General features: G+C 40.5%; 1 protein-coding gene across 6 annotated transcripts in view; it reads left to right on the forward strand.

Moving 5' to 3' along the window:
* Positions 1 to 15452, forward strand: part of MBNL2 (muscleblind like splicing regulator 2) — a 159472-nt gene that overhangs the window by 130264 nt on the left and 13756 nt on the right. For 2 of the 6 annotated variants that reach the window (XM_036893879.2, XM_057494492.1), the window contains 2 exons: positions 3803 to 3838; positions 5101 to 5195. The exons of 2 other annotated variants lie outside the window; for them this stretch is intronic. In XM_036893879.2, the coding sequence (XP_036749774.1) occupies positions 3803 to 3838; positions 5101 to 5195 (131 nt within the window). The remainder of the gene's footprint in view (positions 1 to 3802; positions 3839 to 5100; positions 5196 to 15452) is intronic. 2 more of the 6 variants (XM_036893882.2, XM_057494493.1) reach the window with 1 other exon arrangement.

Below are 15452 nucleotides of genomic sequence, written 5' to 3' on the forward strand. Positions count from 1 at the left end.
TGATTTATTAAATTATGTTGGAAATACAGAGTAAGTTGAACACGTGCTAGCACAGATACTACCCATGGATCAGAAGCCAAAATGTCACCAAAAGTTACCACACACTTCAGGGAAGGATTTGCCAGTGTTTAGTGGAAACTATGTCTTTGTAACCACAGCCAAATGTGTTTATCCCATTCAATTCAGCAAACATTCTTGAACACATAGTAAGTTCTGGCTACCAGAGTCAGTAACGGGAATACAAAATTCAGAGTGAAGCAAAAGCCAAATATTATGCCTAGCACTAAGGCTTACCTTACAGTATGAGCAGAGCCATTTGAGAGTGAGGGAGAAAGAGGCAATTGTTTAGCAGGTGGCATGTGCAGTGGGTGGTGATGACAAAGGAGATGGAGAAAGAACTTTCCAAAGGAGGAGAAACTGCTTAGGACTTTGACAGGAAGATTTTACCACTGGAGGGAGAGCATCTCAGGCGGGGGACAGCACAGGCTGGGAAGAGGGTACTTGAAGAAGAACAAGTTATCTGCTGCAGCTATAGTGTAAAGTACTTCAGGGGCTCTGGGCGGGGGGCTGGAGGAGTGGGGTGGAAAGTCAGAGATAGGGCCTGAAAAGATCCCAGAATCTGGCACTGAGTAAGACAGCCACACATGGCGAAAGATGTTTGTTTCCAATATTCATATCACTTTTGAGGGCATATAGAGACAGAGGCTCATCAAATTAATTGGGTTGAACGTTACAGCCACATGCTGAACTGAGGCTGAAGTGTGTGTTCAGTCCTGGCCCAGCTGACATTCACATGCATGACACGGAAAAGCTCTCCAAGAAAGCCTCTCTGCACTGGGATACAAGAGAATCGTGTGGCACTTTTATAGGACACCTTTGAATTTAGCCATGGTTGACTTTAAAATGAAATCATTTACAAACCGGGTCCTTTAATAAAGTTTAGGAGCAAATTGCTCCCAACACATGCCTACTACTGGCTGAGAATGTTCATTCAACTAATTGACTGTCTACTATGTTCTCCATAGACCTAGACACAAACTCTGCCCTCCCAGAGTTTACAGTAGAAGAGGAGAGATGGGTGTTAAATAAATATGCATATAAATATATAATTAGAATATATTCTGAGTACTATGAATGAAAAGTAAAGAGTTCAGTAAGATTAAAAATAGAAAGCTGGTTTGAGTGGCATGATAAGAGAACAACTGAACAGCTTTCTAAAGAAGTGACATGTACTGTGAGACCTGGAGGATGAAAAGTGGGGAAAAGATTATTTTAGGCAGAGGGGACAGCTTATGGGAAGCCCAAAAGTAAGACAAAAGTGTGATTTGTTCAATTCAAACAAATAAGAGGCTAATCTGTCTGGATCATGGTGCCAAGGGAAGAGGGGTGCAGGACAGCTGGGGAGATGGTCAGAGACTGGACGTACAAAACTTTATCTTAAAGGCAATGAGAAGGCAAAGAGCCACTGCCTGCAGAGAAGGGAACAGTGTTGGGAAAGGTTTACTCTGGCCGCAGAGTGAAGAATGGATGAAGTGGAGACAGATGTTATTACACAGCTGGGCTTATAAGACTTGAGCCGTGGGTGGAGAGACAGACAAATACTAGATGCCATTTAGAAGCAGGGTGTTGGTGACATGGATCAGGGAATTTCATGAGGGGAAAGTGGTGTCAGGCTAACTTTCAGTTTAGACGAGAGCCACTATGTAGATGGTGTTGTCCATCCAGCATTTCCTGAGCTGGAGAAACAGATTCTGCAGGAAAGATCAACGCTTGAACATGTTAAATTTGAGACACTTGTGAGACATCTGAATAGAAAAGCCAGGTAAGCAGTTAGATGAAAGGACCCAGAGCTCAGAGGAGTGATCTGTCTGGGCATCATGCATAAATTTGGAAGGCTTGAGCTCATAGATAGTATTTAAATCCCGGACTGAATGATATCATTGACTGAATGCTGTTTCCAAAAAAAGTATAAAGTAAATGAAAAGAAACTGGAACTGAGTCCTAAAAAACTCCAGCATACAGAGATAGTTGTGTGTGTGTGTGTGTGTGTGTGTGTGTGTGTGTGTGTGTGTGTGTGCCTGTGTGTGTCTGTGAGACAGAGAGAAGTCAGAAAATCCAAGGAGAACGAGTGCTTTATTACGGAGGGCTAGCCAAGTGCTGAATGGCACTGAGCCTCGGGGAGGCAGGTGAGGATGGAGGAGTTCGTCCTGATTGCAGAAGCAGGGAGTTCTGTGGCATTAGAAGGTTGAGTGGAGAGGTGAAAATGAAAACCAGAATGAGAGGCCTGGAAAATATATGGAGGCAAGGAAGTGAAAATGTATGGGTAGGAACTTCCCAGCAATTGGATTATGAAGATTAGAAAAACAGGGTTGGAGAAAGATAGGGTGTTGTGAATGAGATTGTATGTGGTGTATGTGCGTATGTGCATATGTGGTTTAAGTTGTATGTATTAGTACACATCTGCTGAAAAACCCAGTAGTAGCCCCATTAAGTAGCCTCTTTTCCTGACTAGTTAATGTTAGCCTGATCAAAATGTAGATCAGGCAAAAAGTCTTCCCCTGGTGAAAATAGTTCAGAAGAGAGAATAAATCTACACATTTCAGATTCCTCATCTTGTATCTCAGAAGGCAGTTCTGAACCCAGTGGGTACACCTACATTCATTAAAAGTGAATTCTTTGGCATCAACATGACATCCAATCTTCAGTTACCTGAATCCCTTGTATCACTTCACTCTTCATCTTAAGGACCTGAACCAGAAGTAGGCAATTCCTTCCCGAACAGTTCTTTTCTCAGGATTCCACAACATACCTTACTATTCATGGCCAGAGTTTTCTGATTCCAGTCCATTAACAAGACCACCCACAGTTAAGGCCACTAGGCCCAAGGGAGGGCTGAAATCCTCCCTGCCCACCTTCTCTCTCCTGCCCACGAAGACATCAACTTGACATCTAGGAGTTTTGCCAAAGGTCTCCCTCAGGTATCACCTAACAGCAGCCCTGACAAAAATCCCTAGCCCTGGTCCTACTTCTGCTCCAGTTCTGCAATATTTTGCTCCCACACTGTTTATACTTTATTGCTGGGCACCACTCTTTTACCATAATAAATCTCATAGCAGAGAACGGAGCATGTGCCATCCAGGTCATTGTGTCACACAGACCTCAGTCTTCCTACTTGGTAGGGCTTTCAAGCAGTAATCTAAAACTCACCTGGCCTGTAAGCCTTTGATTTGGAGGATAGAGAATCTTACTTGCTGTTTTTCCTTTTCATATTATTATCGGCACAAAACATTTTACAAGCGAACTTTTAATGCGGTAAGGTCAGCGTCATCTGGTGAATACAAAACCTGACCTGGATTTAAGAATAGAATTCTATTTCTAGCCTTCCCCTTGACACGCTAGGCATGACCTTGGAGTAGTTACTATGCCTCAGATTTTTCATCTGTAAAATACCCACTTTGTGCCTTAGAGGATTAACTTGATAATGTCCATGAAATATTTTGAGATCCTAGAGGAAGGACATGGCAGCATTATCACATGTCATCCTTATTAGAATCATGTTGATGTATATGAATAAAAAGTGTGAAAAGTAGTCTAAGGAGTGAGCTTTGGATAATATTGGCTTAAAATAAGTCAGATATATTTGTGTCAATACTAAAAATATGAATGACTCTAAAAGACTGTGTTAACTAACCCTACTTATTTCTGGTTGTGCTTCAATCTCACTTTGAATGTTAACTCTAAACCGCTAACCTGTTTCTTTCCCTTTATTCACTTTTTCCACCTACCATTGCATGACATGCAGGGTCAGTTTTGTGCATGACACCCGCTACCAGTATTGGTAGGTTTCAACCTTTTTTTATTTGTCTTATATATTACGTACAGTACCTTCACTTGCTTGAGATTTATTTCAGAGATGGTAGAAATGCTTTAGGAATTGGTAGTCTGAAGGTTTATTTGGCTTTAGAGTTAACAAACATATAGGTTCTTTAAATGTACTCGTATATTTAAGAAAATGACCGTGTTAATGTGACTAGAACAACCACTGCAAAACATAAAACCATAAATATGAGTCTGCTTTCTAAGTTATCTGCATTTTGTTTCCCTTTATAGTTTATATGGTTTAGCATAAGAACAAAAAAGCTTCCATTTTGGAGAGGCAGGCTAATTTCATCAGTGTTTTAGAGTTTCATAGTGGTGTGCCTTTATCTCCTCTTTGCTGTGTGTTAGAGTCATCAGAGTTTCCCAGAAGTATTTATTTTTAAAAATTATACATGGATGTATTTTGAAAACAAATGTCTGAACTGCCTTGCTATATTATCCCTTTTAAGTGTTGATTGATTTATGATGAGTATTTGTAGCTTAGCAGATGTTGAATTTTAATACTATGTAGTTACCCCACACATCTCAATGCCTTGGTACAAAAGCCTGTCTTCAGGACATATGGACTAGTTCTATTTAGAGTAAAGAAAAATAAATATTGTCCAAATTTGGCTATTTCACAATAACTGTTGGAATTTATGTCAAGGCTGTGAGTTTTGCTCTACCATTTATTAACCCGAATATCCCACAGCCTCCGGCAATTCCAGTTCAAATATGCAGCCCCACCCAAATTGACCAAAAACATTTTCAATTTAACCACAGTTAATTACAAATAATGCCATATCCCAAATTAGCCCTCCATAGTGAGCCTCAGTGTTTAAGAATGACGATTAAAAATGAATATTCTTACTTCATTGGACATTAACATCTCACAGTTTTAGGAGCAACCATCATTGCACACGCCACAGGCTCTGAATCGAGCATGATCTGTTTGTTAGAAGTAAAATGTTTATAAATACATCAACCAAAGTAATCTGCTTTGGCCTTTCTGGGAATCACTGATTATGTTTTAAAACTTCCTTTAATTGTACTTGTAATAAGCTATTTTCCCTTTTTTATTTCTCTCCCATGCTTCCTTGCTTTGCATTGTGATTGCATGCCATCTGCTGGTTTAACCCATGATGGCTTGCTGCTCTGATATTCACCATGCCAAAATGCCACTTCTATTACCATAATGCTACACCCTCCTGTTCATTGCTCCCATGGTTCCCCTCCTGAAAGTACCCATGATGCACAGCGCTACGTCAGCCACTGTCTCTGCAGCAACAACTCCTGCAACAAGTGTCCCCTTCGCAGCAACAGCCGCAGCCAATCAGGTTTGCTCCTTTTAAAGCTTTCTTTCACAAATCCCGAACTCTAAATGAGTGCTGATATTTAAAAAAAAAATTCTCGGTGAGAATTTTTTTTTCATGTTTATCCATCAAATTTTTTTATTTTTTTTGATTAGTTTATAGCAAGCATTTATGGACAGGTTGCACTTATTTAGAGTTAACATTTACTGCAAATAATGATGTAGCTATGTTTTGTGTTGCACTGTTTTGTTTTCGTACCTAATATGATTGTGTAATTAACCTGACAGGCTTAAATTTCTTTGAGTACAGCGTTATGTATCCAGTGGTTTGTGAATTGCCGCAGAAAAATTGTTAAAAGCTTGCCTGTGGGTGCTTCAGAACTGTCTGTATTTTGATTTGGTTCTTTCAGACCCTGTCATCTGCGGTGGGAAAAAAAAAATTCTCCTCTTAGAAAAGTCTCCCCTTTTTCCCTTTGTGTCACATTTACGGTCTGAATGGTTCTTGTTAACACGTCACCTTGGTCATACGTGCTCCCAGACCCCCCGGTTCCCACTCTACAATCTGTTCAAATGCTGGAGTAGGAGCCAGGCCATATTGCGAGAGGAGTACCAGGCACGGAGTTCACAAAGGCTGGATATAACTGATTAGGGATGTTTAACTCTGTTGGTGTAATGCATGTGCCAGTGAGACCATGAATGTACTACTTCTCAGTGAGGTCCGATTGGCTGTCTCCCACTCTGCATTCACAGGCTGACTCTCCCCAGCCAACTTGCGAACATGTGGTCCCGGTCACAGGAGATGTGCGTGAGGATGAGTGAGCATAAATTCTCACCTCAGCTAGAAAAACACTTTATCGTGCATGTCCTCCCTTCATAGAAGAGCAATTTTGGTTTTGTTCAGTTTTTTTTTTTTTTAATAAAATCAACTATCCTGATAAAAGATGAAAAAAAATATGGGAGTAGGCTGGAGGGAAGGTCCAAGTTAATGGAAGCTATTGGGGAAGATCATGTCAGGGCATAAATAGTAGATTCCAAACTGCATTGTGCAGGTGGGAGGGGCTGATTCACACTTTCTTTCCATGTTCAAGAGGACAAGTGATTCCAGTGTTACAGATTTCCTCCCTGGAAAGAGAGGCATGAGTGCACTTGAACAAAGGAATGAAAGGCAAATCCCATGACAGCTCCTACTGAGCCCTCCGAATTGTGAAAAAACAGGAAAGGATGAGAGAGGGCAGAGAGGCAAAGTGCATGCTCAGAGGCAGATACAAACGACTGATAATTTTTCAGCTCTTCGCCCACCACCTCAAAATGCCAACTTAGCTCTGAGGAAAGCCAGCTCAGCTCCCCAACAGACATAACAAAGAAGAGCAAACACATTTCTTAGCTGGGAAGATTGAAAAACAATGATGGGATGGGAGAAGGGAGAGACAGCGCGCATCCTTCCATCACTACATTCAAAGTGCCTCTTAGTCTTAACAGGGAAGCTGAATATCTGTTTCTTTTATGTCTAAGTCCTGCCTTCTTGAACCATGTTTTTGTGATTTTTGAGACAATTTTTGTTACAAAGTCCCTTCATAAGAAAACAAGTTTGACATATAATATAGCAGTATTTGTTACAATGGAATTTTACCATCATGTCCAGTTAAGCACTTCTAATACAGAGATATCTTTCCTAGGAATGGAAAGGAAGTTAAGATAAAGAAGTACTTTGGAGTTTCAGGGTAAAATTCCTTTATTATAATAAATACTTGATCGTGTATCATAAATATTTTTCCAGCCAAGTGATATTTTGGCTCCATTTGCAAGAAGAAACGAGAGGTTATATACGTATGTGTAGGTTTATGTATGTGTATAATATGACATGGATAGGAAGCATGGAATATTCAGAATCTAAAAAATATCACTTTATAGCAGAATGCGATTGGTAAAGGATCTAACAAATTTAACTTCAATGAAGTCCAAAGAAATTTAACTAGAGAGTACCTGATAGTAGCTTCAAGAAGCCTAATTTCTACATTTTGCAGTTAGTAGGCATAACAGTTGCTGGATTGCACTTCAATGATGAGGAAGAGAAATTCTTTAGCAGCTCTTGATGAAGGTCTGCTTGCACATGAAAACTACAGAAAAAAGAAACAGTAGTAAACATTCATCTTAGGTATGACATTCTTTATGTATTTTTAAGCTTCACAGAGCAGAGCAGCTACAAAAGAACGTGTAAGTTCTTTTGAGAAGAATTGAGAAGTCAGGAATTGTTGATGACTGTGAAATGACAAGTTAGCATCTTATTAAGATTTCACCCTTTCAACTCAAACTGAATCATACCATGTGAATTATAAGTCATTTAAGCATAGTGAACCTCGGTTTCCTCATTCATGAAGCACAAGAACTGGATCACCTCTAAAGTCCCTTCCAGCTGTGAGATTCAACAAACTAATGATTCCTTCCTTAGCCATTAGGCTGGGCCAAAGTATGAGATTATAAAGGCAAACACAAGCAGAATAGGAGGTGGTGCTGATGATCTCGGAGTTCAGTGAATGATAAGCATCCTGCCTTCTCATCCTTCCTTGAGCATCTCATTAACACAAGATGTGGCAGGATTTTGACAGTTTTTCAGTTTATTTGATCAGTTTAGACTGTCAGTTCAAATAGTTTAAATCTCACAGGTATTTGTAATTAGATACAAGTCATTCATCAAAGAAGAAAGGTAGACAAAAATATCCCAGGGCAGACCCTCTACTCCAGGGCTCCTTTACATGTAACCCCGTGGTGAGCAAGACGAACAAGCAACCAGTCTAGGAATTTATCCTCAGGGCTACATCAAAGTGCCAGCAATGAGCAGTTTTAACTGAACTTGGACTTGTAGTTTGAAATTAAATGAAAACAAGATCCAAATACTTAAGGGAAATATAAAATCATTGTTTTGGTTTTTTACCTCTGGGAGTAGATATATCAACAATTTACCAACAGCTGTTTACTGTTTCAGTCAAGGTCTTTAGGCCTTAATATATAAATTATACCTAATAATACTATTATTTACAAACTTTTATTATGTACAAGCTGCTATTCAAAGTGGTTTCTCTCTCATATGATATATATTATATATCATATCATATATTATAGATTTTATGAGAGAGGATACATAGATAACTTAATCCTTATAATAGTCTTATGGGATAAGTATGACTATTGCTATCCTTATTTTATAGATGGTAAAAGTGAAACTAAGGTTAACTACCTTAGTCAAAGTTAAACAACTGATAAACGGTCTTGCTGGGATTTCAACCCAGGAGTTTGTCTCCAGAGGCCCTTCTCTTAACTACCATGCTACACTACCTCTCTCATAATTAAAATACAGAAAAGTCACTTCTCCCACAAATAAAACTATCTTTTGAGTGAGACCCAACAACAGTAAACTCTGCTGCCATAGGGGAGAGGGAGGGAGTCTTGCTAATGCAGCTCAAAGGAAGTGAAACTTGAGCCGGGGAGGTGAGCCAGACCCAAGCAGAGCTCCAGGCCAGCTGTGTGACAGCCGGGTCATGTTTAGAGACCAGATAGTCTGTATATATTAATTACAGTGCATAGCCATGTATTAATATTCTATGTAGTATTATAATCAGTGGGTAGACTGGAAGTTAGGAATTTCTATACAAGTAATAAAAGAAGATAAGAAGTAAAAGAGAATTCCTCATTAGTCCTAGTGAACAGGTTCACGGGCTTCTTTGGTGTGAATCATTGCCCTAGACTTTACTCCTAGCCTTGGCTTATCATCTCACAAATGGCTTGGTACAAGGGAAATTAGAAACGAAAATGAGAATACCATGTAAAACAGTCAATTTCAGCCTACTAACAGATGGTCAGAATGTATAAATATTTAGATGCCTATATTGAAACAAATTCAATCTCAGACTATACATTTGAAAAGTGATCAATAGCTTAGCATATAGATCACCTAGTTTTTTTCATATTATGGGAAATGTTATTTAACAGAATGAAAGTCCAGATGAAATTCCTGTAACTTGAATTATAGTACTCAACATTGTCATTGCTTTATTATTTTTTATTTCAAAACTACATTCTACTTCAAAAGGGAAGAAAATAATTTCCAGGTAAATATATTTTAAGTCATAGTTTCATTGTTTATTTAACAGAGATTATTCAGTTTACCTAATAACATCCTTGAAGACCCAGTTAAAATACAGTTTATACTCTGAGCCCTTCCCTGAAGCCCTGCAACCAGACATGCCTTTTCTACCCTCTCAATTTTACAAGGACTTCACCTGCATCCACTGGATAGAAAGAATGACAAGCACATATGTACACACGTGGGAGTGTCAAGTTCAGCGGGGAAGAACTAGTAATGGGATTGGTGAGTTGGTCAGAGCGTCAGTTTGTAGGAAAAGCTGCCGCATAGGCTTGGTTCCAATTGTGCAGGACCTTCAATGCCAAGTTATAGGGTTTGTCCCATTTTGGGGCCACTAAAGGGTTTTCATGCAGGACAGTGACAGAACAGAACTCTAGGGAAGAATGAGCAGATGGAGTCAAGGCAGCAGAGTCTGCGGAGACCATTGTGAGGCTTTAACAAGAGCCTAACCTTGGGTGGTGGCAGCTGGCAAACGGCCTTCATCTTGCCTTTGCCCGTTACATCAGAAAAGCTACTTTTAGCCAAAAAGATACATAAAAACTATTTCATACTATGGCAACACTTGTCCAAAGAAATGTCATGTGGCAGAAAAAGAAATTGGGGCTGACGTGAAAGGTTAACCACAGGAAGTCTCCTCTGTAGGACCGGAACTTAATCCCCTCAAGGACAGCAGTTGGATGTACTCGCCAGCCAAATGTCTCCAGCGTGCTTACCCCTAACCTGCGGCTTCTTGCTTCCTACCTAAATGAGACCTAAATGAGCCACAAAAGTGCAAAGAATTCCCAGCCTTTGCTCAGAAGAAAGAGCCCCTCCAGATCTGGAGTGAGTACATGTGGTCCATGTTTCCACATGGAGCTATGTGAACAGAGAGGGAACCATTCATCTCATCCATTCTAGGTCATGAGACTACGCCAGAAAGAAAAGTTCTTACAGAGCAGATATTGGAATCTTTCTATGGAGCAACTCATTAGTACCTTTAAAGCTGTTGAAAACAAAGTATATTTTTGGCACTATGTTGACTGTCCCCAAAAGATTAAACCCATTCAACAGAAAGTTGGCCTTAGGAAGAGTTTATTGAAAGTTAGGTAATATATCATACACACATAACCATCTATTTATTGGAATATTTAATCAGTCTGAAAATCCAGATGTGGATTTCCAGACATGTCTGATATACATTTAATATATATAATAATCGATTTCAACAGTATCTTATCACAAAAATAAAATAATTACATGCAACCAGATTCATGTATTATGCTTTATCTGGCCTGCTACGAACTATTAGAGGGGAAGAGAGAAGCCTAAAACTATCAAATTTTACTTATTTCTCACAAATGTGAACACAACCTCAAAACAATTAGTATATACATTCTTGGATATGTAAGTTAGCTAATACTAGCCAAGAAATCTAGAAAGGTGAGGTAGTGTTTTACTTAAACTCTCCTCTCAAAGAGTTTTATAAAGCATCTATTATTCAAAGCCATCTGTCAGGATTATATTCAGACAAATGTACGAGGCATTAAACATTCCCAACTATTCCCCATTTGATCCATTTGGAGCCTGTGTTTTTTCACAAGAAAAATGTTGGTTCTGCAGAGCCCCAGTGGGAGAGGACTATACTCCTGTCAGATGCCTCTCCTGAAATACACCGGAGAGTGGCTGGCCTCTCTGTATGGGTGATCAACCTATGAAACACTCCTCACAGTTTGCTGGTCCCTAGGAACAGGTTACAGAAAGCAGCTGGGCCCCAAGTGGGTTGTGCTCCAAAACAGCTGAGACAGCAGGTGTCAGAATCCAGCCCTTGTGACTCGTCTTGAGGCTGAGACATCTATCAGCATTAGAATGCTGAAGGCGTTTAGCCCCCTTTCACTTCTGCTGATATCCTAACTACATACAAATGTGAACACAACTTCTAAACGATTAGTATATACATTCTTAGATATGTAAGTTAGCGAATACTAACAGAGAAATCTAGAAAGGTGAGGCAGTTCCATTTCAGTAATGGATCTGGTTGTTTCAGCTGAGGCAGAATTACCACATCAATATTTTGTGGAGGTAGGAATAAGAGAGTGTGTGTGTGTGTGTGTGTGTGTGTGTGTGTGTGTGTGTGTGTGTGTGTGTGCACGCACGCACGTGGGTGTGTGTAGGGGGTGGGGATTGATTGGACCCTGCTGTATCTCTTCAGATAAAAAAACAAAACTATAAAAATTGCGGTATCTGCTTTCAGTTAATACGAGTAGTTAAAGTTGCTTTGCAGTCTCAGTCGAAGTTCCACAGCGTGACATGGCAAGGGCATTAGAACACAGACTTGTTAGTGTGGTCACAGTTTTTTAGAGGAGAAGTACTCCATCTGGGGGAGTACTCTGTCTTAGGTAGACTTGGATCAATGGGGTCCAAATAGAGGCAGATTATTTTTTCTCTTCAAGAAATTGGAAAATAAGAAGACAACAGACCCTTTATTTCCCTGCCTCAGAAGCAGCTGTGTCACAGGACAACCATGAGGTTGTTAATAAATGTACTGAAGATTTCCTAAGGAAAGGCCAAGTTATGTAAGTGTTGCAATCTAGTACATTTTCATTTTTCATGAATAATTTACACCTCATGGTGAGAAACTTGAGTAGAATTCTTTTGTATACAGCACCTAAAGACATAATATCAGTTCCAATTCTGTGCAGCTGAAGAGAAAATGTCAAGGGTCCTTATGAGGAACTTTACTGCCTGGCGGACCGTACTCTTTACTGTGTCTCAGATCCCATCCTCTTTTGCATTCTGATGGAATTTAGGGGGAATCTCTTTAGATTGAGAAGTCATACTCCCAGTAGTATTTTGGCTTTTGTTGGCAGTAATAAAATTATGCTCAGTTTTTCTAATTTTAGGTTTTCTCTTCTGAGCAGAATAAATGTACAATTCTGCTGTATAAAATGTGTGTTTATTTCCAGCCCTAGATTTGTAAGGAAAGAGAGACCAGCTGCAATGCAGGAATTCAGATCTGTTTACAGGGGTTGAAAGATGAACAGGGTCTCATTCTTCATAAAAGTCACTAGCAACAGAGTAAAATGTCGATTCGTAGCCATTTACCTCCCAAGTCCTGCCAGTGCTGCCTGCCTTCTCACACTTCTACCTTCCTGTTTCGGGAAGTGCCGGCCTTCCTGTGGGTAGATGGGGAGAGGAGACATCCTCACTGCTTCCTGGTAAGGAGGCAGGACAGCCAGCTAACCTGATTGTTCCCTGACTTCTGGGATATGAGCCACCACGTGTCAAAAGCAGTTAGCATTAGGACTGGCTCTCAGCCCCTTCTAGCATTCCCTCTGAGCCACATTGCTGGAGGCAGTGGCTCCCCAGATCTGTCTGAGTCTATTGAGCCTTCCAGAAGCCACCATTGTGGAGAGGTGCTAAAGATACCTGGGAGTTTACTTCATGACTAATGAAGCAATCAGGGAATGTCACACACAAAACAGAACAGTCAAAACTCAAATATTACAGCAGAGGAAGTAAGCTTCGCGGCAAGGCCTTATTCCTACAGTGGCTGGGAAGGTGGGGCTTGTGGGATGTGTGGGGATTAGACAGATAATGAACAGGCAGGGCTGGTGGTAAGCAGGAGAGCTGGGGAGGAAGGGAACTGACTCTTAGAAAATAAGCCACCTGATGCTTTACATGTGCTCTCACACTTGGTCAGTGGCTCCTAGTGTCCAGTTTTACATGTGACGAAATCAAGGCTCAGATTTGGCCACAGGTGAATGTGTAGTAGAGCCTGCATTTGCCTTCAAGTCTATTTGACCCTTCAGTCAGTGCTTGCCCCTTATCCTGCACTCTTCCCCAACAGCCTGTGGGGTTCAGACAGGAGTTTCAGAATAAGTCTCAGACTTTATCTCATGATAGAGGCAGAGCAAGCAGCTATTGCTACATCAGATCTGAGTGGGGACATAGTGGCTCCCAGGGGCTGCATGACCATGACATGCCTCAGGCCTCATGCAGAGAGCCTGAGAGTGAAGGGGAGGGTGCGTTTGGGTGGGACTGGAAAATTCAGGTGAGTAGGTGGGGAAGGGCAAGGTCACCAGGGGCCCTGGGTTGCAGGGTGAAGCGGGACAGAGAAATGTGAGTGGAGATGGGGCAGCAGCATCCGGGGGAACGTGTGGGCCTGCACGCTGGGATGGCTGAACGCATGGGGATGAGGGGGAAGCTACTTCACTGATGGAGCCATGAAGCTGGGAGAAAGCAAGAGAAAATATTGGGGAGGGTGAACAATTAAGAATCAGGAACATTCTGGAAGGCATTTGGATCCTTTCCTCCCAGAGGCTCTTCTCCAGCTTCTGTAGTTTCTGGATCTCACTGACTTCCTCCTCCCCACCACGTCAGCCTCTACAAGACATCTCTCCCAGTGACTTACATAGAAGAAATGCTTCTTGTCAACACATCTTCACTTTTATTTTTACTATAAAGGGACAAATTTGTTGACTGGTACTTTCTGATACTGGCTTATAGGTATTCCGGCATCTAGCATCTGTCATGCCTCGGCACCAGGTACAATATGCTGGAGCTTTGGATCTGTCGGTTTTTAGTTTTGGTAATCAAATTATATTATTCTTATCATCACTCCTCTTGCTCTGGAGTTTTCAAAGATCTCAGAGCTTATGTTGATGAGCTTCCTGTAATCAAATATAGGCGCTCTTCAGTATTAACCACTGTGCTGTAATTAACAGCATCATTAAGCTGATCATTGTAAAATGTCACCCATCTTCCTATAGTCATGGTTACATAAGGCATTGCTTGTCTGACCCAAGACTTATATCAACTACATCAAAGTTATGAAAGGCACTAAATCATAAGAGCAGAACTACCATGATCATTCCATACCTCTACAATACCATAAAAAGGAAAGTAATGATGCCAGTTACATTACAAATTGGAATAGGAGCCAGACTGACAAGGTGGCTTACCCACATCACGTAAATAATAAGAACCAGGACCAGAACCCAATTATCTGTGTCCTGCCCACCGGTGTTCTTTCCCTTTAACCACACCAACTTCCTGCAGAAGTGCTTTAAATGATCACGTAAGGGGCCCCAAAGTACTACCAAGGATGTTAAACCTGATTCCTTCTTTTTCTCCTAATATTTTTCCAGTAATAATTTCATAGCCCTTCCATTAGTCATTGTTTCAACAGCTGTCATTGTTATACCCGAATATTTGAAAGGGCCAGAGAATCACTTCAGTCATGAGGATTTGGGAGAAAAGGAATGCTTGAATCAATTCCATTGTTCACCGCCTTTTCTTTGCTCTTCTCTGACCCCTGCAACATTGAGGATGGCCTTGAACAAGGGAAGAAGTTAAAATAGGGAAACCTAAGGAGTGTGTACAGAATGAAAACTCCACTGTATTCTTTTGCCTTGGAGAAAGATGTTTAAGAGTTTTTTTGTTTTTTTAACATAAGCTCATAACATAAGTCCCCCTGTTCTTTCTGCTGTGTATGTGGGACCCATGTGAGAAGAGGTGAAGGCTTGAGAATTGAAGTGCAGATTTTGATTAGACAAGACTGGGTGTGTAAGTGTCCATAATGAGTAGTTTGCTCTAAGCACAGTGACCTAAGTATTATTACTAAATGCTATCTCTTGTCCAAATATTCGTGTGTTTTAGCTGAAATTAAATATAGGTAAAATTAAAATTTTACCTATGAAATTAAAATAGGTAAAATATTACCATGTAACCAGTAGCATATGCTTATTACCACCAGGCATTCGTTAACTACATTATCTAATCCTCTCAACAACTTACGAGTTAGGGACAGCGTTTGATCCCCATTGTAGAGATAAGGAATGCTGAGTAAAAATGTTGGATCCTTCACCCGTGGCGACACGCCTAGTAGGCTAGAAGCTGGGCGTGAACTGGGTCTTCTGCAGTGGACACTGCTCATCACATGCTGCTGGCTGCTGATGCGTTTATAATAAAAGATTTTAGTTTGAAAAATGACTAATATGAATGACAGTCAAGACTTTCATAACTCAATAGAGAAATTCAGCCTAGATTTATTTCGTTGTCAGTGACACATCAGGATACACATATACAGAAAGGGAAATAAGTGTATCTGACATTGTTTTTTTAATTTAATCTTCTCAAAATCAAATTTATTACCAACATATA

This window comes from Manis pentadactyla, chromosome 17, assembly GCF_030020395.1.
Source record: "Manis pentadactyla isolate mManPen7 chromosome 17, mManPen7.hap1, whole genome shotgun sequence".
NCBI classification, from domain to species: Eukaryota; Metazoa; Chordata; class Mammalia; order Pholidota; family Manidae; genus Manis; species Manis pentadactyla.